The 25,868-nt window shown below is 49.3% G+C and overlaps 3 protein-coding genes across 4 annotated transcripts; all 3 read left to right on the top strand.

Moving 5' to 3' along the window:
* The first annotated feature begins 420 nt into the window (after positions 1-420).
* Positions 421-6,215, top strand: LOC124478270 (gamma-enolase-like). Its single transcript, XM_047036506.1, has 13 exons — positions 421-536; positions 1,288-1,373; positions 1,495-1,590; positions 1,684-1,742; positions 1,840-1,909; positions 2,006-2,139; positions 2,296-2,518; positions 3,306-3,503; positions 4,132-4,208; positions 4,380-4,504; positions 4,970-5,078; positions 5,453-5,511; positions 5,809-6,215. The coding sequence occupies exons 2-13, from the start codon at positions 1,289-1,291 to the stop codon at positions 5,876-5,878; spliced, it is 1,305 nt and encodes a 434-aa protein (XP_046892462.1). The 5' UTR covers positions 421-536; position 1,288; the 3' UTR covers positions 5,879-6,215.
* Positions 6,216-7,710: 1,495 nt separating this feature from the next.
* Positions 7,711-18,955, top strand: atn1 (atrophin 1). Of its 2 annotated transcripts, none has more exons than XM_047042958.1 (10): positions 7,711-7,994; positions 9,768-9,894; positions 10,408-10,509; positions 10,868-10,987; positions 11,221-14,081; positions 14,471-14,687; positions 14,886-16,419; positions 16,647-16,790; positions 17,086-17,266; positions 18,275-18,955. In XM_047042958.1, exons 2-10 carry the CDS (start codon positions 9,868-9,870, stop codon positions 18,306-18,308), a joined length of 5,220 nt encoding a protein of 1,739 aa, XP_046898914.1. In that variant the 5' UTR covers positions 7,711-7,994; positions 9,768-9,867; the 3' UTR covers positions 18,309-18,955. The 2 variants fall into 2 exon arrangements, with proteins under 2 accessions (XP_046898914.1, XP_046898922.1); XM_047042966.1 differs by lacking the exon at positions 7,711-7,994 and adding an exon at positions 8,014-8,444.
* A 4,853-nt stretch (positions 18,956-23,808) lies between these two features.
* LOC124481200 (low affinity immunoglobulin epsilon Fc receptor-like) lies at positions 23,809-25,778 on the top strand. The gene is made up of 4 exons (XM_047041073.1): positions 23,809-24,426; positions 24,584-24,735; positions 25,002-25,123; positions 25,207-25,778. Exons 1-4 carry the CDS (start codon positions 23,946-23,948, stop codon positions 25,364-25,366), a joined length of 915 nt encoding a protein of 304 aa, XP_046897029.1. The 5' UTR covers positions 23,809-23,945; the 3' UTR covers positions 25,367-25,778.
* Positions 25,779-25,868: the final 90 nt, after the last annotated feature.

Raw genomic sequence — 25,868 nt, 5'->3', positions numbered from 1 at the left:
GTCTGTTTGCCCTTGCTTGCTGTGTGCACACCGGTTAATCAGTGCTTACATCACTGCTGACTAGTATTCATGACATCTGTGAAAATGTTGTCCCCTGCAAATTGTGCATATATGAATATGTAATTTTGTTGTTTGACGAAGCTCAGCGGTGCTGCCTATGGCTCGACTGCTGCAGTTTGTTTGCTGTTGTAACGGAATGAGCAGGGGGACTGTTTTTTTGTATGTCAAGCTTAGCTCAGCTTTTCAGATGTGCTATTTCCATTATCATGCAGGTCCGGGGCCAAAAACCAGTACTACGGACCCTTGATTTCACTCCTCTTTGCTATTTTGCTGCATCCTTTTTTCCTCTCATCTTTTTGTCTCCTTGACCCAGTCTCGCTCCCTCCCCTTTTCTCTGCATCTTCCAATGACTCACACGTTCCCCCTCCCCCGCCTGTCACACATTTTCACCCCCCTCTCCCTCTCTTCTCTCTCTCTCCCTCTCTCATTCGCTCAAACTCTCTCACTTTCCCTACCAGGCTTCACACAGGCTGCAGGTAATGATTAAAAAGAACAATTTATTATTTCACCTCTCCATCCTTCTTACTCTACCTCCTCCTGTCTTTGTCTTGCTCTGTGGTCTGTCATCATCTAATCTCTGCATTGGTCCATGTTCAGAGCGAAACAGGTAACGGCCTGGATTACATCAGCCTGTGCTATTTATCAAGGACTGACTGCATTTTACATTCATGTACAGTATGCTATGTCAAATCTTGGCACTGTGTTAGAGGTTTCTTGTGTGTGTACGAGTGTGTGTATGTTTGCATGTCATGGCATGTGCTTAGAGTGCATCGGCTTCAAAGCTTTTCCTCCACAAGGATGCGTCACTGTTTTCAGGCTCTGTGTGTGTTTCTAAAAGAGAGTAGTAGAGGTCCTTTGGAATTTGTTTTTTTTTTACCAGTGTGCCATGTCCACTTCCCTAAACTGCTGGTATCTCATTTGATGTTTAGGACACACAGTAGAGGTCATTTTGCTCTGTCTCTCTCTCATCGCCATCCCAGAATATTCAACATTTCTCAAGGTTTAAATTATTCAGTAATTTGCTACAATTCCTTTCGAAGTCCCTCCATTATTTCTATGATATTAGCAGTTAACGTTGTTAGCCATGTCAGAATAAGTCAGCGATGTGTTAGATCCGAAACAGAGAGAAATAAGCTTGTGCATGTTTGTCAACATTCAAACGATGCTTCAGGGTCGTGTCTCTGTTTTTAATGTCAATAAATGCGTTTGCGTTTGCGCTCCTTTCAGGATGTCGATATTGAACATTGTTGCTAGGGAAATCCTGGATTCCAGGGGAAACCCTACAGTAGAAGTGGATTTGCATACAGAAAAAGGTTTGATTTTGCGGACACACACATTTGTGGATGTGTCTATTGACTCTTTGTGCACAGTATATGTGTGTGTGGTACTCTTTATGAATACTGGTGTACCGACCCCTAAATGTGGCTCCTGCAGGCGTGTTCAGGGCAGCTGTTCCCAGCGGCGCCTCCACCGGCATCTATGAGGCCTTGGAGCTGAGAGACGGAGACAAGAACCGCTACAAGGGCAAAGGTGAGGCATGAGGAAGGTGTGTGTGTGTGTGAGTGTGTATGTGTGTGGTGGGGTGCTACTCTACCCACACTTTGCCTCGTCTATCATTCTCAGGTGTGCTCAAGGCTGTTGGACACGTCAATGACACCATTGGGCCTGCCCTCATCCAGTCAGTAAGTGTTTCGCTTGTGAGTGTGTGGGTGTGCAAGAGAGAGAGAGAGAGATATGTGTGTCTGTCTTCGCCATTCTCTGAAATGTTGTGTGTTCCAGGGTATTAATGTCATGGAGCAAGAGAAACTGGACAACATGATGATCGAGATGGACGGCACTGAGAACAAATGTAGGTAACTACAGTCACGTCGGTGATCCATGTAAACCACAAAAGTGCACAACTTTGTGTCAAATGCGCAATTTGTTTGTGATATTCTCCCCACAGCTCAGTTTGGAGCCAACGCTATTCTTGGTGTGTCCCTGGCCATATGCAAAGCTGGTGCCTCAGAGAAAGGTGTGCCCCTGTACCGTCATATTGCCGATCTGGCAGGAAACACAGAGTTAGTTCTTCCTGTTCCTGTAAGTTCCCAAGCATCGAATCTGCACCCTTTCATCATTATTTTTGTATTCATATATACAAGTATTTTGTATTTATATATACAAGTATTTTGTATTTTCCCATTTTAGTATTGAGTGGAGTCTCTTTCTGGTTCCACTCATCTTTCTCTCCTTCAGGCATTTAATGTGATCAACGGAGGCTCCCATGCTGGTAATAAACTGGCCATGCAGGAATTTATGGTACTTCCTGTTGGGGCGGAGTCTTTCCGTGATGCCTTGCGTGTGGGGGCGGAGCTTTACCAAACGCTCAGGGGTGTCATCAAAGAGAAGTACGGCCAGGATGCGACCAACGTGGGGGACGAGGGGGGTTTTGCACCCAACATCCTGGAGAACAGTGAAGGTAATGGACTGAGCGGTAGACACACCTATGCCACTTTGGACATTTAGTCATTTATTCCAGAGTCATTCGTAGTCACATATCCCATAAGTCTTTTCCAGAGCGACTAACAGTAAGTACAGGGACATTCCCCCTGAGGCAAGTAGGGTGAAGTGCCTTGCCCAAGGACACCATGTCATTTTGCTCAGCCTGGAATCAAACCGGCAACCTTCTGATTAATAGCCTGATTCCATAAACGCTCAGCCATCCAACCCCCATGTAGACACCTGAATTCTTGAAGACATGTCAGTAAAGAAATCACCACTATACTGTGAGTAACCGTATCCACGCCATAGCTAATGCAGTTCAAGACATAGGCTGTATGGTTGTAGGGAGGTATGTACACATCGTTGACAGGCTGTCAGTTCAGAGTCAGGTTACGGCATATTGAGAGCCCTCCTCCGGGGCCCTGTCTTTACCCTGTAGCAGTGACCATTTTAGACCCTTTTTAGGGGTGCTCAAGCACCCCTACATTTCATCTCAGCACCCCTAAAAATAATAATAATAAAAATGATATTGTGTATTATAATTTGATGCTGGTAGTTCATGAAGAAAGGGACTTCCTCCCTTTTTTTTTTCTTTTTTTTATTCATTCAATATTTTGCATAGTAATACATTATAAAGTGAAATTAGGGATTTATATTAGCAAGGGGGTTGATCACTTTTGCAAGGCACTGTATTCATGTCACATTCTCATTGGGGGCTGAGCACCCCTAAAGGTCTGATCCTAGAATCGCCCCTTGCCCTGTAGCCCTGGAGCTCATCAAGACGGCCATAGAGAAGGCCGGCTTCACAGACAAGGTGGTGATCGGGATGGACGTGGCCGCCTCCGAGTTCTTCATCGAGGGGAAGTACGACCTGGACTTCAAGTCGCCGCCCGACGCCCAACGCCTCATCAGTGCTCAGGAGCTGTCTGACATCTACCAGGGCTTCGTCAACAACTACCCAGGTGTGTATGTGGGTGTGCACATGTCTGTGTGTGTGTGTGTGTGTGTGTGTGTGTGTATGTGGGTGTGCACATGTCTGTGTGTGTGTGTGTGTCCTGATTAGTGCAGGGCACACTCTGCTGGTCCCAGGAGATGGGCTCAGAGGAGATGGGCTCAGAGGGACAGGGTGACTGTGTTAATAGGTGTTTCAGTTATTACCTCTGAATGGACGTGCCGTCCTATCACATATCTGCTATCACTTCTCTCACAGAAAGTGAGAGAGACAGAGAGAGAGAGAGGGGGGGGGAGATGAAGAGGGATGGAGAGAGAGAAGGAGCTGGAGAGGGATGGAGAGAGAGAGAGGGATGGAGAAAGAGAGAGCTGGACTGCTCCTCCTCAATCCCCATTTCCACCTTCCGACACTTGGGGCCCGTTAAGGAGATTTTAATTATGCGCTACAGTGCACATTTGGCAAGACGGGCGCTCCTTCCACGTAGTTCTTTTGCTATCACTGGTGCTTACCACTTGTGTGTGTGTTTGAACTGCTGGCCAGCGGTCAAAGAGAGGGGTGAGAAGTCAAACACATCATTAAACTATTAACAATTTACTGCTACACAAACCTCACATAACCCCCGCTTTTCCTTACCCCAGTCGTGTCCATTGAGGATCCTTTCGACCAGGATGACTGGCCAGCTTGGACCCAGCTCACAGCCTCAGTGGGCATCCAGGTGAGACAGAAGTCAGCCCCCCCCCCACCCCTCCGTCAGCCACGCCCTCTCCATCAATCCTTCCGTTCGATTGGCCGGTCTTCAGTGCCGTGGGCGATATCGCCTGCCATCCCTTTGGCAGCCCAGTATCTCAAAGGACGACGTGTGTGTGTTGTTCTGTGGTTTATCTAGGTGGTGGGAGACGATCTGACCGTCACCAACCCTCGCAGGATAGAGCGCGCCCTGGAGGAGAGGGCCTGCAACTGTCTGCTGCTCAAAGTCAATCAGATAGGCACAGTCACAGAATCCATAAAGGCGTGAGTAAGCCATGTGAAAACCGTGCGCGAAAATCGTGTGTGTGTGATTAAGTGTAACCGATGTGGATTGATGAACTCACTCCTCGAGCAGGGGCGTAGCCAGAAAAATGTTTTTGGGTAGGCCTAGAAAAATATGGATAGGCATCTTTTCATTTTTTTTTTTTACTTATTTACTTTGCGATGTGCACCCGGTGCATAATTTTTCGGAGATATTTTCGTTTTTGGGTAGGCTTTAGAACAATTGGGTGGGCTTGTGCCTACCCAGGCCTACCTGTGGCTACGCCCCTGTCCTCAAGTATGTAAACAGGATATTCGTAGATATTCGTTGGCGCAGGGGGTAAGGAGTCACCTTGCGAGTCAGAGGTCTCGGGATTGGGTACCAGTGAGGGGAAAGATCTGTCGGACTGACGATCAGGCCGACTCGCTGCTGTTGCGTGAGCGTAGCCTGTTCCCTGTGTGTCCCAGGTGTAAGCTGGCCCAGGAGAACGGCTGGGGGGTGATGGTCAGTCATCGCTCAGGAGAGACAGAAGACACCTTCATCGCTGACCTGGTGGTCGGGCTCTGTACTGGACAGGTAGACACACACAGACTTACACACACACATACAGACTTACACACACACACACACGCACACAGACTTACACACACACACACACGCACACAGACTTACACACACACGCACACAGACTTACACACACACGCACACAGACTTTCACACAGACACATACACACAGACTTACACACACACACATACACACAGACTTACACACACACACACACACAGACTTTCACACACACACACACACACACAGACTTACACACACACACACACAGACATACCCATACACACAGACTTACACACACACACATTTTCTCTAAACCTTTCCAATGTTTGTACAATGAGTATGGGTGTTTGTGTCACAATATTGTTTGTGTCTGTTCTGTCAGATCAAGACTGGAGCTCCCTGTAGATCTGAACGTCTGGCTAAATACAACCAGCTCATGAGGTCAGTGTCCATCTAGTCCGTTTGTGTGTCAGGAAAATTGTGAAATGTTTATCTGACAATGTTTTCTTTCCTTCATCCCGTCTCCCTGTGTCTCTCTGCTGCCCTCCTCCCCCCCTCCTCCACCTCTGTTCCTCCTCCCCCCCTCCTCCACCTCTGTTCCTCCTCCCCCCCTCCTCCACCTCTGTTCCTCCTCCCCCCCTCCTCCACCTCTGTTCCTCCTCCCCCCCTCCTCCACCTCTGTTCCTCCTCCCCCGGTCCTTCTCCTCCTCTCACCCCCTCCCCCCCCCCCACTGTCAGGATTGAGGAGGAGTTGGGTGACCAGGCCCGTTTCGCTGGTCACAACTTCCGGAACCCCAGCGCCCTCTGAGACCTAGGGGGCATGGACCGCCACCGCCACTGCATCACAGACACGCACCGCATCAGTGGGCAGCACAGACACAGGAACAGACAGACTAGCAGGCAGACAGACTTACTGACACACAGCTGACAGCGATAAATAATCACTTTCAAACCTCCTAAGCACACATTAGAGGCCCACAAGGATACACGCAGATGCTTTAAGAAACAGATTCAGAACAATCAGCTTTAAAAATCACTTAGATGCTCTGATGGTTGACTCCACGGTTTGAGCTGATTGCAAGAAGACTTGTACAAAGAAAACAGAAACCGCGTATGTTTTTTACGCAAACTAGCATCCTTCTCTTCACTTGTTCCTTATCTCTCTCTATCTCTTCTCTCCACGATTCCTCCATCCCTCATTTTTAACTATTTCTTCACCACAGTGCTCCAATCCTGCTTCTCCTCTCTTGTTCTGTTCCGGAAATCAGAAGCATATCTTCACCAGACTTGATAGCTTGCTATATAATCATGTCTGTTACCTTAATATAAGCCATGCACTCAATAAAAAGCTGAGCAACTACAATGTTCACTTAAACCGCAACTGCCTATTTATTCCTGCATTTTAGAGATAAGTACCTTGCCATGTGCTGTTCTATAGCTATTTACTTTGTCAATATAGGTACCTGTTGTTTGCGTCTGAATCAATCCAAGGTTTAAATGCAACGTTGATTAAATAGCATTCTATTTTGTATGATATTTCTGTTGTGACCGGGGTAGGCTTGTTGTATTATTCAGATTGTAATATTCACCTAATTATTAATTCATTTAGCCTACCTACACCATGCACATATTCATTTGTGATATGTTGCTGCATGAAAATACACTGTTGCAGTTTTGTCAACTGCAAATTACAAATGTAGCAGCAGAGGGAGCGCGAGCTGCGGTGGTTGTCGAGTGAAGCTACACGCTCGCGCACAGATAGTGGAGGAGAAGGGTTTCCTGAACCGTTCCCTGCGCGCAGGCGCACTCTGCCGATCCCCAACACGGTTACTATGGTTACTACACAATAGGAGACGGGACAGGGGGCTGGGTGAAGGGGCGAGGGAGCGACATGGGGAGAGAGGGGAGCTTTGCAGAGCCGCTTGACTGGCCACACGGTTGCAAGCTTTCCCCGACTGTCAGGATAGACTAGACAGAGGGTAGGGGGGAGGGAGTCATTTGTTGGAAAGGGAACATTTTTAAGGAGATGCTTTGCCTAAAATATAGAGCCTTTTTTAAAGAAAAACTGCTACGTTGGAATGGCCCTAAATGGGCGGATGTATATGGTCTACACAAAGTTAGGGTTATCTGTCATTAAATGAGTTGCCCATATGCTTATTATAAAGGCCTTGATGTTGCACGGTGTGATATTGTTAGGATAAGAAATAGTCTAGGCCTCGCCTACGCGAACAAAGGATAGCTTTGGAAAATTTCATCATATTCCTTGTTCTTTATATATAGAGCTCGTGAGAATGTGTGGATGTAGCTATTCACAGGAAGGTTGGTCTGTATACCACAGTGTAGGTGAACGTGTTTTGGGTTGAGGTAGAATAGAGAGACCTTTCTCTCCCTGTCTCCCCTCCCTCTTCAGAGTTTTGGCCTTCTCTGCGCCTCTTCCTTCTCCCTCCCTCCTTCTCCCCTGTCCTCGCTCCCCCTTTCCTTAGGAATATGCAAATCACGCCCTCCTTCAGCTCCCTCTCTCTCTCTCGCTCTCTCTCGCTCTCTTTCTCTTACCCGACGTGCATCCCCTGTTCGCCCCTCCGTTAAAATTGTGACTGTACCGACGGCAAAAAAAAAGTGCAAGTCGTCTTGACGGAGGAAGGGGGAGTGGGGAGAAAGGAAAAGGGGCGAAGGGGGTGGGTAAGCCAAGCGTACGCATCAATTTGTACAGTCTTCAGCAGCACCCCGTTTTTCCTGCAACGACTTGAGAGAGAATTTCTGCATTATTTTGCGGAACCGTTTCAAAATGATCCAGCGCCGGGCTCTGTTTATAGGAGCTTGTGCCACTGTGTAGCCTATGTAGGTCCACGTACAATGTGAAACGTGAGGCAGAGAGAAAGAAAGGGAGAGTGAAAAAAGGGGACACGCATCGCTGGATATTATAGGTAAGGAGAGGGGAAAATGGATGCACAGTCTATATTTTTAGCTTTTCTTGTTGGCCACGCTTGTGTCCTCCCTCCCCTTCCTTTGTGCGTTAATGATCATGCTCGTGCGTTATGGCTAATTTATGCCCCGGTATATGTGTGTTAGAACGGTCAACACACGCACTCACATTCCAACGAGAACAGGCGGTGCAAAATGCCTATCGCCATTCTATTCAACCGTTTTCTTTATCCAGGGGATGAAAATATAGAGTGCGCGACAAAACGCATGGATATGTGAATCTTTCTGCTTTATCGGTGTAGCTGTTGCTCATTCTCTCGTTTCGGGCGATTCCGTTGTAGCTCTCTCGATGAAGGTAGAAAAGCTGTACCCGGTCGCTTCTGCATGTGTATCAATAACATTCGCAGGAGAAGAAAGAAGAAAGAAGGTTGCGGTGCCTGTTTGACGGTGATGTAAGCTGTGCAACTGTGTCTGCTCAAACTGTGGCTTGAGGCATGCTATGCCCGCTATGCATTCCTAGTAGTATTTATTTTTTATTGACGTACATGTGTTTGACAGAGACACAAGCAAAACACATAGGAGTGAGTGAGTTTAGGTCGTGTGTTAGAGAGCGAGACAGTGGGAGAGACCATCTGATGCCATTAGTATACCCTATTCTGCTGTGTAAGTTGCTGTTTGCTAATGTAGTTGTTTATAGACCTTGGCCAGGAACCTGCAAATGAACACATGAATGAGAAGCAGCCACCTGTGACATTGCACGCTGTAAATATACTCTGTCTACGGGAACTGTAACCCGGGAATACGAGTTGATCCACAAATTTCATGAGACCGTAGCCTGCACAATTCATTACTGACTGTTTGGACCACAGGCCCGTAGTGCACATTGCACGCGCTGTATTTTTCAATTTGCAGCCTCCTTGTGGTTATCTCCTTGTGTTCAATGTAAAGCCCAAGCACCCATCAGCCATTAATCACTTAATGTGCACAGTATGTAGATGTAGGGTATAAATGCTGTGAGTGTATGAATAAGTCAATGCATGCTCTCCTCAGTAATGATTAATGCATATCTGTATGTACTGCACAAGGTAGCGCTGTGGGATTTACTGTAGAGAGTGTGTGATGAATCAAACACACGTACACATAAACTTGAAAATGAATGTGTTGTTTACTGCCCACTTAGTTGAACGTGCTTGTACCGTACACGAACAGTGCCACTACTTTGCGACTACTCATCTAAATATATCTTTTAATTTCTTCCTGTGTGTAACTGTACTATTTATAACCTCATTTAATATGAATGAGGTTTCTTAGTGGAACATGAATGAATGGATTAACGAGGCCTTTGTAGTTCCTGTTTTTAATGTCAGTTACTCTTATGAATGGCTGAGCAAGACATGAACACCTTTCCATCGCTATGTCGTAGTCGGTCGACCTTATGAATGCATGAGGAGGCTTGGGACTGAGTTAATGTGGGTGTGCTGGCTGGCCATACGCAGGGATTGTAGGATAACCACATGTGGCTGAAGGTTTTGATTTGTGGTCATGGAGGTGGAAGGGGGGGTATGGCACTCGCATGGTGTCTAGGCTTTGTACCTTGTCTGATAACAACAGTTAGAAAATATGATGTGGTGTTTTTGTTGCATCTTTGTCATATCTTGGGATGAAAGCTTCACGTTCATGATTCTGCCTCTTGGTTGGGAGGCGCCCTTACCAACCTTGGAACAAACCTTGGAGGAAGAGTTTGATTTGACGTGGTTGTGCTGTTGTCTCTGCAGGTCTGGGTAGCTCGGATGTGGTGATCCCCAGACTGAACAGAGACTGATACTTCCTCTGCCGTTGCCTGCGAGGTGAAATGGACATTGCAGAGGAAAGACCATGAAGACAAGAACTCACAAAGAATCAGTAAGAACTGTTATCATCATTTGTGTGTGTGTGTCAAAGAAATTGCCTGCTCTTCTCATAAGGCGTTATTAAATGTGAAATCATGGATGGTTTTGAAATTATATGAATTAGATTATCTCAAGTTGATAAGTAGCCTATTATATATCAGAGGTGAATGAAAACAATAATTCTGTGTGATATGACTACCAATGCCGTTACTGTGAAGATCTTCTTCTCTCCTTCCTTTTACACTTTCCTGCCTACCTCCATGTACAATGTCTCCCTTATGTCTTATTGTTTTACCTGCCCTCTAACGTTTTTTATTTTGACCCAACGTTCCTCTTTCTAATGATCTCTTCTCGTGTTCTCTCTACCTTCCATAACTCCAACGCCCTAATTTCTCTGTTTCATCATGTATTGATTCATGTTATGTTCTGATCATCTTTTTATATCATCTCACTAATCTCACCTAATCTTTACCCCCCCCCCCCCCCCCTTCTCCTCCTCCTCCTCCTTCACCCCCGGTCGGTTCAGATGCCCATGCGCAGTGGGCGGAGGAGGGGGGGCAGTGAGGAGAGGAGGGGTAGACGCCCGCACCCCAGCCCGTCTCGAGCCGAACGCAACGACAGGCAAACGGTTAGACTCCACCGCCTCTGTGTCTCTCTCTCTCCTGCGTTCACCCCTTATAACTCAGTGTCTCGTTTAGTTAAGACAGAGAAGGGTCTGTCAATCACTGCTCATCGATCAAAGCCCTAATGAAGGCCCGTGTGGTGTGCGTGTGTGTGTGTGTGTGAGTCATCGCCACAATTGGCGTACCCTTGCACTGCCGACGATGTTTGTTTCCGTGTTTAACACGTTTGTGCACTTTGCGTGTCATCTTTGTATCGTATTGCATCTTTGTCGTACTTTGATGTCTTCTGTGGGCCTCTTTGTTCTAAAAACAGACTTAGGAGCAGAACTGCGGCAGAATTAAAAACCCGTTTTGTGTTTTCAGCAAAGAGCCACCGGTGAAGAATTGGCTGCAAACCGCTTCAATCGGCGTTCGCAAGGTCACGACTCATCAGAGAGCGAAGGGGAGGAACATGGGCCTCCACCGAAGAGGCAGAAAGTCCAGGTCAGTTTAACAGAAATATATAATCTCATGAAGGGAAAAAGAACTGCGTCTACTCAAGTACACTGTCAAGTACATCAAGTTCAATGTAATCACTCCTCTAAGGTGTGATTCAACTGGATACTGTTTGAGCACTGCACATATTTACTACAGCGATGCTCTATAGTTGTAACAGACTGTACCGCACATTTGTACAGGCGTGTGTCAAATAAAACACATTTTCACCTTCCTCACAGGATCCCGCCCCAACCACAGCCCCCCCTGCTTCAACTAATTCTACCGAGAATACCCCCTCCACTGTCCCACCCCCACCCCCGGCTGTAAGCCAATCACGGGAGAGTGACAATGAGGATGGACAATCCCAAGGTAGCAGGAGCTCGGTTGTAGGGAGCCTGGCCAATAGCAGCAGTAGTCTAAGCAGTGGGCGGGACATAGACCAGGACAACCGGTCCTCCTCTCCGAGTCTCTCCGCCTCCCCATTGGCCAGCCTGGACTCAGACTCCGACAGCCCTGATTCGCCCAAGCAAGGAGAGAGGGAACGTGAAAAGGGGAAAGGGGGAGGAGTGGGGAAGTCAGGGGGGGAGGACAGAAGAACTGCGAGAGAGGCGAGAGGGGAGGAGTCTTGCGGAGAGGCGGAGAGGAGAGATGGCGATGGGAGGATGGACGACAGTCCTGCTTTGAAGCCACCTACCGCCCCTTGCCCTTCCTCTGCCCTCACTCCCTCCGTCCGTGGAGGGGCTGACTCCAGCGTCGCCGAGGGCAACAGTGGCAGGAAGTCCTACTTCTCCTTGGACTCCAAGCTGGTGAAGGTGGAGTACGGAGGAGCCGCCGGCGGAGACGGAGGACATGGCGGCAGTCGGATGAACGCCAAAGCCAACACTCAGTGCGTGACCAAGACAACCGTCTCTGGGGGAGACTATCCCCACGCCAACCCCAATATTCCGCACGCCCCTCCCCCACCGCTGCCCCCTCCACCCGCCCTGAAGCCGCTGGAGCTGGGGGGTCCGAACCTCCCAGTCGAGGCCAAGGCAGAAAGAGACAAGCTGGAGAAGGCTGAGAAACTCATGGACAAGACCCAATCCACGCCCCCTTCCCTGTTACCACAAACTAGCCCCTTGCCCCAGCCTCAGCCTTCACCCCACCCCCATCACTATAGCCCCACCAGCTGGCAGGGTGGCACGGCAACCGGTTGCCAGGGTAGCTGGGGTTACGCCCGTTACCCCGGTAACCACCACCCGCACCAGCCGCAGCACCAACCCCCAGTGCAGCAGCAGCAACTGCCATCCGTCTACAACCCCCCCTCCTCCCGCCTCTCCTCCGCCTCGCGCCCCCCCTACCTCCCCCACCCCCACCCCCACAGGGAGTACCTGCCCAGGTACACTGGTGGGGGAGGGGACAGAGAGAGGGGGGCGACGGGAGAGCGGGAGAGGGGAGGCAGAGGCGAGTTTGGAGGGAGGGAGATGAGCAGGGAGTTCTCTGCCAGTGTAAGCAGCAGCGGTGGGGGTGGAAACAACAACAACACTAGCGGGGGGATGGGGGGGCCCAATGGTCTGCAGGCCAGAGAGTTTGGCTCTCTGTCGGGGAGTCAGAACCGCGAGTACCCAGGTCTGGTAGCACAGGCCCCTGGGAGAGACGGACCCATTGGTCCTGGGGGGAGAGAATTTGGGTCAGGGTTTAGGGACAGAGATAGAGAGAGGGACAGGGACAGGGAGAGAGAGGGAGGAAGGGATTTCTCTCTGCCCAATCAGAACCAGAGTCGAGACTTTGGAGCAAATGGGACGGGACCTGGGGGAGGTCACTCCAGAGACAAGGAAGCGGGCAGGTGGGGCGAATATGGGGGGCAGACAAGAGAGGTGGGGGGGAACAGCAACTCTAACAACAACCCCATGCCCCCGAGCAACCCTCCGGGCTCGGCTGGCGGGTTACCTGTGACACCCATCCTAACCCGAGACCCCCCGTCTTCACCCCAAAGCACCACCACTCACCCCTCCCTCTCCTCCCTGCCACCTCATTCTCACCCCCATCCTCCAAACCCCTCCAACCGGGAATACCCCCCCTCGATAGACCAGGCCCCGCCCCCTTCCTCCGGCGGAGAGCACTTCCACAGGGAATACGCCCCTCCAGGAGGGAAAGACTACCCACCTGGCGCAGCCTCCTCCACTGGCACCCCACGGGAGTACCCCAGCCCCCCCGGGATGACCCCCAACCTGGGGAGGGACTACCCTGGTGGACCCCATTCCTCCCACCCTTCCCACCCCTCCCAACCCCACTACCAGGTCCAGTCAGCCAGGGGCCGAGAGAGGGACTCGAACCTGCGAGAGGCAGCTCTTTATCAGAGCCGCGGAGGCCCCGCCCAACCCCCCTCCCACTCTCCTTCCTCCTCCTCTTCCTCCTCGCACTACTCCCATCCTCCCAACGCTCCCTATCCCCCTCCACCTCCCCCCCCTCCTCTCCCTCCCCCCCAGACCTCTCTACCCCAGCCGCCCACCTCGGGCCTGGGACCAAACCACACACGTCCGGTGCAGTACCCCTCGTCCAATCAGACTCCTTCCACCCCCCATTCGCCCTTGTCCAGCACGGCAACCAATCAGATGGGAGGGTTTCCATCTTTCCCTCCTGGTGCCTCCTCCGGAGCAAACATGCCACTTCCTGGTTCGGGCGTGTCTTCTACCTGTTCCCCAGGGTGTAGGCCCTCCTCCTACCACGGCACCTTAAACAGCCACCCCCCCTTCAGTGGCCCCTACCACCCCAATGGGAACAGTGGCAGTAACCCGGCCCACAGCAATAGTAGCAGTGGCATACCCAACAACAACAGCAATAGCAACTCGAACTCCCACTCTCTCTCGCCCCCTAACGCCTCCAAGGGACCTCTTGGCAACCCTGGCAACAACAACGGCACTTCAACCCCCAGCTCCAGCTCCACACTTCCTGGAGACGGGCATTCGGATTCGTCTACTGGCCCTCTCCCTCCGCCCGTCATCAAGGAGGAACCAATAGAGGAACGGGAGGAGAGCGAGAGCCCGCCCCCGGTGTTGAGAAGCCCGTCCCCTGAGCCCAAACTTGTCGACGTTCCAATCCACGCCAGCCAGTCCGCGAGGTGAGACGGGATGAACGTTAGTCTGGTCGTAACAGCATAGCTTCTGTCTGGTGGTAACAGCATAGCTTCTGTCTGGTCGTAACAGCATAGCTTCTGTCTGGTCGTAACAGCATAGCTTCTGTCTGGTCGTAACAGCATAGCTTCTGTCTGGTCGTAACAGCATAGCTTCTGTCTGGTCATAACAGCATAGCTTCTGTCTGGACCTGTTCCCCACACGGATGTCTTGTCACGCGATACGTTAAACCAGACAGTAAAAAAATGCCAGAAACAGAAGAAATCTTCTGGGCGCCTGATATAGATTATTAGAAACCAAATCTGTCTCTCCTTCATGACAATGACCATGAGTGTTAAGTGTTCCTCGCTGACGTGTGTGTGTGTGCTGTTGTCAGGTTCCACAGGGTTCTAGACCGGGGCAGTGGGAACTCGTGCGCTCGCAGCGATGTTCTGTTCGTCCCGCTGGATGGATCCAAACTGTGGAAGAAGAGGAACGAGGTGATCGAGAGGGCCCGTCGAGAGGTGGAGCAGAGAGCCAGAGACCTGCGAGAGAAAGAGAGAGAACGAGAGCGAGAACGGGAAAGAGAGAGGGAACTGGAGAGACACCTACAAGTAAGCCTGTTGTGGATCAGAGTTTGTATATTTTAGGAGAACAAAAGTAATGATGATGAGGATGCTGATTATGATGATAACCAGACATGTGTGTGCATTGATAATATTTTTCTTTCCCTCTCTTCTCTCTTTGTCTCCCTTCTCTTTTTCTCTCCCTTCTCTATTTCTCCCCCCTTCTCTCCCCCTCTCCCTCTGCAGCAACAGAAGGACAACAACAACAACAACGCCGTAGGAGGAGGGCTACGCCAAGGCTCCTCCCTCTTCTTCCCCTCGTCTTCCTCCATCCTCCTCGACCCTTCATCCTCCTCCTCCTCTTCCTCTGGCAACCCTGCCTCCCACCCTCCCCCTCACCCCCAGCACCACCACCCCCACCCCCACGCTCACCTGCACCCCTCCCACCCTCTTCACCCTTCCCTCTCTCACTCCATCCCCCACTCCCTCCTCCTCCCGTCCATGGGAGGGGCATCAGCAGTAGTTGGGGGTCCCCAGGGGGCCCTAGGGATCGGGTTAGGGGGTCCCTACCTGGGTCCTGACACACCTGCTCTGAGAACTCTGAGCGAGTACGCGCGGCCGCACGCCATGTCTCCCCTAGGCGCGGCCAGCCGAGCGCAGGCCCACCACCCTCACGTTCACCACCACGCCCACCCCCACGCCCACCCCCACGTCCACCCTTCCTTCTTCCTCCCCCAGTTCCAAAACCACGGCTTGGGCCACCCTCACCACCTCCCCGCCGACGCTGCCACGGCAGCCGCCATCTTGGGGTTCCTGTACGGGGGTAGTCTGGAGGGGGGTCATGGGGGAGTACCTGGGGGGCCGGGGCCAGGGGGGATGGGCGGTGCAGGGATGGGCTTCCCTCATGCGATGGCAGCCCACAGGGACCGCATGAAGCCGGGCTTTGAGTTTAAGAGTGAGGAGAGGATGTATCCGCCGGTCTCCATGGCAGACCAAACGGCTCTTGCCCTCGCTCACTCCCACTCGCACGCCCACGCCCATGCCCACGCACACGCCCACTCCCTCCTGTTAGGGGGTGGAGGAGGGGGGGGTGGCGAGGTGTCACTCTATGGCACGCCCCCTCCTTCAGCCCCTCAAGCCCCACCCCCTCTCCAGAACCCGGGGCTAGCCCCTGTGAGCCGACCCCCCAACCCCTCCGCCCCCCGGCCCCTCTCCAACCCACCCCCATCCTCCATAGTCCCTCCCCCACTCCCCACCCACCCCGTAACCACACCCACCGCTGCTCCTCCTCCCCCAGCCCCCGCCGCCCCTCCTCCAGCTCCTCCCCCTCCGCCCTCCTCCTCTAACCCCGCTTCATCCCACCATCATCCCTCCCCCCACCCTTCCTTCCCCAGCTCCCTCCACTCTCACCCCCCACCCGCCCCCACCCTGGGTCCAGCCGCCCCCGCTGAGACCTACCCCACTCCCACTCGCTCGCCCGCCTCCTCGGAGAGAGAGAGGAGCGGGGAGAGGGAGAGAGAGAGAGAGAGGGAGAGAGACAGAGTGGGGCTGCCAGCCAGTGGGGAGAGAGAACAAGAGAGGGAGAGAGAAAGAGGGGCAAGTGGTGGAGGAGGAGGAGGAAGCGGAGGAGGAACAGGAGGAGGAGGTGGTGGTGGAGGAGGAGGAGGCGGAGGAGGAGGAGGGGAGAATCTGGGGCGTCTCCAGATGTTGAACGTTACGCCACACCATCACCAGCACTCACACATCCACTCCCACCTACACCTGCACCAGCAAGACACAGGTACCCACTGCTGAGACAACCACTCCACCCATACACTACACATAGCATTGTATAAAGTACTCAAGTCATCCAGTACCCATATCTTATCAAAGCAATCGATTACCAATCCATCAGACGGTGACACAGGGATTTGCCCATATGAATCCGCCCCCCGTTCTTTTGACACGTTTCCATGGTGACTCCTATTAAATATTTCCTGTATTTCCTCTTACATCATTGGCCGCCAGCGGCGGGCGGGGTGCACCCCCTGATGGACCCGCTAGCATCGGGGTCTCCCCTGGCACGCCTGCCCTACCCCGGAGCCTCCCTGGGCACCCCCATCCTGGCACACCCCCTCACTGATAGCGAGGTGCTACGCCAGCAGCTCTTCGGTAAGAAGAATGTGAAATGTGAATCTGCAGATCCAGGAATTCACACTGTTAACTGTTATTGTATTTTGTAGTAATTGTTGAAAGAATGGAATGTCCGAAGAGTTGACATTTAATATTTTCTTTCCCTCTTTCGTTTCCCGCTTCTTCTCTCTTCTTTCCAACCAAACTCCCTCTCATGGCTGACCTCCCTTGTCTCTCTTTCTATCGTCAATTCACTTTTTCTCTTCACCTCTCCTCCATCCTGTCTCGGCCCTTCCCCCGTCCTTTCCCCCCTCTCCTCTCCTCTGGCCCCCAGGCGCTCCGTTCCGCGAGCTTCCCCAGCCCTCCTCTCTCTCTGGCCCCATGTCCGCGGCCCATCAGCTACAGGCCATGCAGCAGGCCCAGAGCGCTGAGCTGCAGATTCAGAGGCTGGCCCTGGAACAGCAGTGGATCCACCACCATCACCACCACTCCCTCACCCAGGACGAGTACTACAGGTACTTTGGATGTTTACATTACATTTAGTCATTTAGCAGACGCTCTTATCCAGAGCGACTTACAGTAAGTACAGGGACATTCCCCCCGAGGCAAGTAGGGTGAAGTGCCTTGCCCAAGGACACAACGTCATCTGGCACGGTGGGGAATCGATCCGGCAACCTTCTGATTACTAGCCCGATTCCCTAACCGCTCAGCCACCTGACTCCCCTGGATGTTGGAATAGGGTGGGGGAGGGGGAGGGGGGAGGGGGTGGGGGAGGGGGTGGGGGGAGGGTGTGGGGGAGGGGGTGGGGGAGGGGGAGGGGGTGGGGGGAGGGGGGAGGGGGAGGGGGAGGGGGGTGGAGCTGAGGCATCTGTTTAGGGGTGTGTACTAGCTTGTCTGTGTGTGTGTGTGTGTGTGTGTCTGTGTGTGTGTGTGTGTCTGTCTGTCTGTGTGTGTGTGTGTCTGTCTGTCTGTCTGTCTGTCTGTCTGTCTGTCTGTCTGTGTGTGTGTGTGTGTGTGTGTGTGTGTGTGTCTGTCTGTCTGTCTGTCTGTCTGTCTGTCTGTCTGTCTGTCTGTCTGTGTGTGTGTGTGTGTGTGTCTGTCTGTGTCTGTCTGTCTGTGTGTGTGTGTGTGTGTGTGGGTGTGTCTGTCTGTCTGTCTGTCTGTCTGTGTGTGTGTGTGTCTGTCTGTCTGTCTGTCTGTCTGTCTGTCTGTCTGTCTGTCTGTGTGTGTGTGTGTGTGTCTGTCTGTCTGTCTGTCTGTCTGTCTGTCTGTCTGTCTGTCTGTCTGTGTCTGTCTGTCTGTCTGTCTGTCTGTCTGTCTGTCTGTCTGTCTGTCTGTCTGTCTGTCTGTCTGTGTGTGTGTGTGTGTGTGTGTCTGTCTGTCTGTCTGTCTGTCTGTCTGTCTGTCTGTCTGTCTGTCTGTCTGTCTGTCTGTCTGTCTGTCTGTCTGTCTGTCTGTGTGTGTGCCTGCCATGTTGCACGAGACGGCCATGTGCAATTCTTTGTACTTTTCTTTCTTTTCAGCCACTTGAAGAAAGAGAGTGACAAGACTTTGTGAGGGAAGGAAAGAGAGGGGGGACGTGTCCAAGGATGACAAGCGGAAGACAGGAGAGAATAATGTGCAAAAAGGAAAACAAAACAATGAACGAAAGCACTGAACAATGAAGAAAGATTTTAAAGAAAAACATGGACAGGACACATCATAGGACTGACCTGACTGCGAGGAAGGGGTTAAAGAATGGAGGGAGGGAGAGCGAGGAGTGAAAATGTTGCGCACAGTCCTTGTGTTTACTGTACGGTGTCCTAGATCCAGACTCCGGCGCTTCTTAGCGTATGTTGTTCAACTCCAGTCTGTTTTGTAATGTGCTCTGTATATTAGGCGGGGGCAGCAATATAGTGCAGTACAGTATGTGTAAAATACCTTTATGCCAGAACGAATGTGTACATGAGTCTTTCTTTTCTGTCATTGCATGTAGCTAGGCGCTTCTTCTGAACTGGTGGAACCTTTAATCTATTTTTAGTAACGAACCCCTTTGTACCTGAGGTGTTCTATGAGTATGCATGAGCCCAACGACTTAGAGTCGTGTTATGTTTATGATCAATAGTATTGTTATAATTATTGTTGATGTGTTGTCTGTTTCATGATAATTATATAATTATATATACATATTATTTTCTATTATTTTTTTACATTTTCATGGTATGCTGGTTCGTTTTTAGCTTTTTATTTTCAATTCCCCCCCCCCCCCCCCCCCTGTGAAACGAATGAAGGAAAAAACAGTCTGAAAATAAATTACTTCTTTTTTTGCTAACGTTGTACGTCTTGCCTCGACACAATCGAGACTGTAAGAACACATCTGTAAGCCTACATAGAGTACTGGCTGGGTCCCCCCCAAAAAAATGTTTTATAGAAGACACCCACACAAAGACTATCAAATTCCTCTCTCCACCCCCTCTCATTTCTCCCCTCAATCTCTCACTCTCCCTATTCCTTTATCCCCCCTCTCTCGTTCTCTCTCTCCCTATTCCTCTATCCCCCCTCTCGTTCTCTCTCTCCCTATTCCTCTATCCCCCCTCTCTCGTTCTCTCTCTCCCTATTCCTCTATCCCCCCTCTCTCTCTCTCCCTATTCCTCTATCCCCTCTCTCTCTCTCTCTCCCTATTCCTCTCTCCCTATTCCTCTATCCCCCCCCCCTTTTTCTCTCTCTCTCTCTCTGGTAGACTGTAGCTAATAGGAGACACATGGGATGAGTGAGAGTCTTGCTAGAGAGGCTGCTCCAGTGAACACTAGCCACCCTGAGCTAGCATTCCATACCACACTGTAAAAGAAAGTAAAAGAGAAGAAAAGTGTAGGAGACGAGAATGTGATTTACTGATGCTGCTCAGGGTTGTGTGTGTGTGCATGTGTGTGTGCATGCGTGTGTGTGTGGCCTGGTCCTCACATCTTGTTCAGTTGTTTTTATTGCAATGTGCTTCCTATAGGGTTAAATAGTAGGCGAGAACAATATTGCTTCTCTTGGGTTTTATTTCATAAGAATTGAGACCAGAAAACAGACCTTGGAGAGACTCCAGAGATGTGGCCCCAGATCTCTCCCTTTAGATACACACCCTACCTGCTCCCTACAAATAGTATCTGCTTAGTAAACAAAATTGTGGACAAAAATTGTCTAGTGCGGGCCCCTTTTCATCAACAGAAATGAAAGAATAAAGGCACGGCACTGGTATTGATAGTGAACATGAGCCGTGTATCACAGTATATTAAGATATATGCCGTACATGCTGTACCGCACACCAAGGTGATACAGTAAGTAGGTTGTGTCGTGTTTCAAGTCACCTTGAATAAGTGTGTCAACTAATGTTGAAATGCCTTCTAAGCAGGACAACTCTGACATTCTCCTCTGATGACATCACATCAGAGGAGATATTCTTAGAACCCCCCCCCCACCCCAGAAGTCCTTCATCTGGATGGATGAGGAGGACAATGTCGAAGGTACAGAGAATTGTCCAGTAAAAGAATGGACTGCTCTCAGAAACCATTCACTCTTCACTGTTTCCCATCGCGCAGCAATTGCTGTTTATGATTGTTTCTTTGTGACGGTGGTGTCATAAACTAACAAACTGAAACACCTCCTTTCTTCTAATTGGAGTCACAGGCTCAGAGCCAATAAGGAGAAGCTTGTTGATCTGCTTGTGTTAAGTCTTCTCTGTGCTGGTCAAGAGGGGAGGGTTTGTATGGCGCACAAGGTCACAAAATCTAATAACTACTCTCACATACAAAAAGACACGTGAATACACTCGCACACATACACACACATACTCACAAACACACAGACTGAAGTTGCTTCATTGAAAATGCTTCAACTTCTGCATCATTGGGTAATTAAGGACACTTAACTCACCCCCTCTCACATGCACTTGCACATCCAAGCATAGGCAACAGGAATGTAGCGCACACAGACACACAACCTCATAAACTCACACAGCGGAATCTTTGTCAGTAGAATCCTAGATTCTAGATTCTCAGCCCAGACAGACAGCCCACGGGGACAGAGTTTGAGCCCAGGAAGGAGACACCCTGCCCGGCATCAGAGACCTAACGACCCGGGTGGCGTGGCTGGAGAGAGAAACCAACAGAAACACCTTCCCTTCCTTTCTCTGCCGGCCGCAGAAGTCTTGGGAGTGTCCTTCAAATACACCGACCTCCACAAGGAAGTAATTCAAAGACAGAACCGCTGTTGACATGGATCAACGAGGGGAACCGTCACATGGGAAGCTCTCAGAGGAGATGATCTCCATCACATCGACAGGAGGGCACAAACTCTCTCAGACGGGCCGCATTCACAGCGGAGGGAGCAGTGGTAAGGTGTCGACACGGCAACCATAGTCCCTGCATGGCTCCTATTTGACAAGACGATGCTTCGACGCGAGATGGGTCTTTGATCTGTGAGCAGAGGTTGGAATTCATAGAAATTAGATGTTTTCAGCCTTATGAGCACAGGTATAGTCCATGTGCAAAAACAGTTTATTGCAGTCAAAGCTTAAACAAAACCCAACCACCCTGATTTGAAGCTTGAAGAGTAGAAATGATGATTGAAATGTAATCTTAAAATATAATCATAGTCCGTTCATCATAGTCTATGCTAGATTAGTATGCATAGTAAATTTTGTTACATATCAAATATCAAGCATGTTTTCTTGAGATACATGACTCGTTTTTATATGGTATATTCAGTGTATATTTACGTTATCATGCCTATGACGTTTAAAATCCTCTGTGTTGCGTGTGGTGCCCCAGGTTGCAGTGGCACTGAAAGAGACCCAGAATCCAGTCGTCCTCTGTACAAACATGCAGTGGTGTCTCTGGGGCTGCTGTGCACTGTTCTTCTGACCACCCTAGTGACCATCTGTGTTCACTGTGAGTACACCCTCCATGGCTTCTCCAGGAACGCTCACGTAAAAACTTGGCTTTTCCTAGTAATTTGATTTCCTTGATGAGTCACCATTCTTAGGGTATGATTGGACAGAATTCTCAATTTAGATTCATTGATACTGTCTCCAGTGGCGTGTCCTTATAGACAGGATGGTTGGAACACCAGCCTCACGATGACTCAAGCAGACTGCTCAAAAACGACAACACCAAAACACAAGCAAAATTGTGACAGAACAATATTTTCAAAAGGGCAAATGTCATTTGCATCCTTCCGAATTAAGATCACGGCATGGTAAATACACTAGTCTGATTGAAATCAAATCAAATGTATTTATATTGCCCTTTTTACAAGCAATGTCACAGAGGCCTTCACATGCGCCCATAGAACTGCCTCTCAACCAACCTAAACCCTCAAAGAAAAACTCCCAGAAAACTCATTAGAGGAGAAAAGATTACAAACATTTTAGTGCCAAGTTTATCATAGCATTTCAATCATAAGCATGCCGCAATAACAGTGTACTATATAAGCTTTGATTAACAAATGTCAAGTCAATAGACTGAATACATCACATGGAATTTATTCATATAGTCAATTTCTCGGCATCAATCACTGATATTATAATGGTATTACCATAATGTGGAAGACACAGACGTTTTTGAGATACACAGAATCCAATCTGTACAATTCTTTTGGCATGTATATAATTATTTTAGCATACAGACAGTGAATAACAAAGGGACAACGTTTTTGAACGTTAATACACGTTCTTAATCACCAGGCGGGGATATGTAGTTTAAGCACACACATCGTCATATAGGCCTATTCTCCATCTTATGAGTGCTTCTCATGTGCCGGCCAAGCGACTCCATCCACTTGAAACTTTTTCCACAATAGTTGCACATGAACCGTTTACCCTCAGTGTGAATAGTCTGGTGTCTATTTAATGCACTAGTTGTGACAAATCGCTTCCTACATACATTGCACCTGTACGGTCTTTCTCCCGTGTGAATCCTGACATGCGCCATCAGATGAGAACCATTGCTAAAACTTTTCTCACAAACGGAGCAGGAAAATTGCTTTTCTCTATTTCCTTCAGTATTTGTTCGGTAAAGATGCAACGGTAAAGCCGAGTCCTGGTCATAGTGACTTTGCATACAGGTAGGAGATAAAGTGAACTCTTTGGAATCAGATGGGATCCTGTCAAACGGCTCGTCTTGCTCTTCCTCTTGACCACTCCACAGATCCTCCCGTTCCTTCCGCTCCTCTTCTTTGACCTGTGAATGAGAGGGTTCCTCCACATCCTTTGGGCTCACGCTGGGGTTCCAGTCCAGTTCACAGTGCTGCTGGGGTTCCCCGTGGGGAACAGCTTTGATAGGAGTCTCCTCTCTCCGCACAGCGACAGGGAGAGAGGTTTCGTGTTGCTGGGAAACTGAAGGAAGAGAGACATTTGGACAGAAAACAAAACCCATTCGTCAGTAAAATTATAAACAGCTGTGTCATGCACAGTCACCATATTTTGTGAAATTGTGCACAGTAATAAATAGTCTTCCAAAAGCAAGACCCCTAGATTTGACCGCAAGAAGCTAACGCGTTAGCAAGATAGCTAACCTGTTCCTTGACACCTCAACAGCATCCGTAGGTGACATATCTCCTCTTTTGAACGGGTAATTTCTTCTTGGTACTCCGCAATCGTTTTTTCTACCACCCCGAATATTTCTTCAGCAGCCGCGGTTAGTCGCTCGTTGAAAAAAACTCTCAAAGACTGCATCTTGGACATTTCTTGGCGGTTCATGTTAAAACAGTTGGCTATGAAGAAAGCAGCTGGTTTTGCGTTCATTGGAGATGCTTCACGCTTGTAAACACAGCTGCCACGTTCAACATGATAGAGAATGCACCACTATCGCCACCTGCTGGATGGGAAGTTCTCAAGGCGGTGACAGCAGACATTTTGGCTCTTTAAAAATTCAGTTTTAGGCCAAATCTACATTCATCTTTTAACCTATAGGCTGTCGACAGTACAATTGTACAATTGTTGTTGTAGATGGTTGGTTATGGTCTGGAGAGATGCTTAATAACGTGCAAAAAACTAATGTCAGATATTCCCCTACCCTTATTTCAACAGATTACAAAGCCTCTTTTATTTGCAGTTTACTGAAGACAGAATCGCAGCTTCAGAGGGACAGCTTCAACACAGCTAGGAGCCACCTCCAGATCCTGAATGGCGTCTTGACCTCTTCACAAGCTGAACTTCAGCAACGAAACACCATGATGACTTTGACCAAGGAACAGTTGGAGAAAGACTACTTGAAGCTCATAACATCCAATCAGGATTTACGGAGAGAGCACCAGCAACTTACTACATCTTACAGTCAATTACAAGCAGAGTACAAAGATCTCACAACTTCAAACAGCGAATTAGAAACAAAACATTCAGACCAAACTTTTTTGATGAATCGCCTCCAAGGAGAGTTGCAGAACATGGTCTCAGTGAGAGAACAGTTATCAAGAGAAATCTTGAACATTAGCAGAGCTCATGCTCATCTTAAGAGAGTATACCTTAGGCTCGCAGAGACAAAAAACAAACTGTTTGCCGATGTCGTTAGTCTTTCCGAAATGAAAGCTATTGTAAACAAAGATCTTGTTGCCATGGTAAGGGAGAGAGACCACCTCAAGAAGACGCTCACTGAACTGGTCAATTTCCTGCCTGTAGACAAACACTGTCCAATCAGAGACCCTGTTACACAAGGTCAGTAAAGTCAGTTGTGGATAAACGCTTTTGTAAGCTTATTATCTGCTCTACGTGTTTAAATATAATTCCATTCCTGCCTCTGTTGAGATTCTTTCATGTGTATATTTGCTTATTTATTATGTACCCTTGTGTATGTTTTTATGACCTTCCACAGAGAGAGTTTGCAGTCCGTGCCTGAAAGGTTGGAAGCTCTTCTCCTCTAAGTGTTACTTCTTCTCCACTGAGAAGCAGGGCTGGAGCAGGAGTAGGGTGGACTGTGTCAAACAGGGAGGCGACCTGGTCATTATAGACAGTCCAGAGGAACAGGTACATATATTTCACAGGAATTGGTGAAAAGACACCATGGATATACATTAAGATTGTTTTCAGTGTAACCCTCCCCCCCACACACACACATCTCTCACACTACTAAATAACTGTTGGTGACACATTCGGAATTGTAAATTAGGTGGTCGATTGCATATCTGTCTTTGATTCTGTAATGATAATGTATGCAACTTAATTCAATTTTCTTGAGTATTTTACATTTATGTCAACATCTTTCTGATGTCTTGCTGACACGGTGTGAACAGGACTTTGTACGCAAACACACCCCTCAGTACCACAGTCCAGCAGAGCGGTACTGGATAGGTCTGGACTCTCAGGAGACTCGAGGCAGCTGGGTCTGGGTCGACAACACCCGGCTTAATGAGGGGTAGGTCCAACTACAGACACACTCACTGGAATATATACTCTTTATGAACTGGCATAAAAACATGTCCCCGTCTTTGATGGCAGGTACTGGCTGAACGAGTCCAGCAGTGTCCACGCGAGTCGAGATAAAGAGTGCGTGTCGACCCTCAGAGAAACCAGCCCTGCTCGGAGCTGGAGGGAGGAGCTCTGCAGTAGCAGGTTCAGGTGGATCTGTGAAGGTCCAGCCCTCATACTGTCAGCATAGATACACACAGCAGAAGGGATACTGCGTATCTATAACAGGTCTGCTGCAGCACAAACAGTGGCGCTTATACTTTGCAAGTGTTATTTTACGATACTAAATGACCAAAACTATATTGTATAAGGATGATATACAAAAAACATAACAAAAAAAGAATCCTATAAATAGCAGTGGTAACAGCAGATCGATGTAGTTTATAGTCCACAAAACACAAGAGCCTTAAATGGGGGAATATCCAGGCCCCTTCCTGGCAACTGTGACATGCTAGGAGCTAGCTTTGTAGTTTCAGTTCAGTGTCTAGATAAATATAGAAGTCTGATGCTGCTGCAGTCTGCATGATATTGTATTGACCAGATCTTGCCCGTGAAACAAGATACTTTCCCTCCCCAGTCTTACACATACTGGAAATTGTAGCCACAGCACTTTCATAAGGGTGGAATACACTTCCTGACAACTCAAGGTGGGAAAGTTCTATTTGATTTCTTGGTTTTCCAAAAGGTCTCTA

Source organism: Hypomesus transpacificus, chromosome 2 (genome assembly GCF_021917145.1).
Source record: "Hypomesus transpacificus isolate Combined female chromosome 2, fHypTra1, whole genome shotgun sequence".
Taxonomy (NCBI): domain Eukaryota; kingdom Metazoa; phylum Chordata; class Actinopteri; order Osmeriformes; family Osmeridae; genus Hypomesus; species Hypomesus transpacificus.
This window is presented reverse-complemented; position numbering and strand designations above follow the sequence as displayed.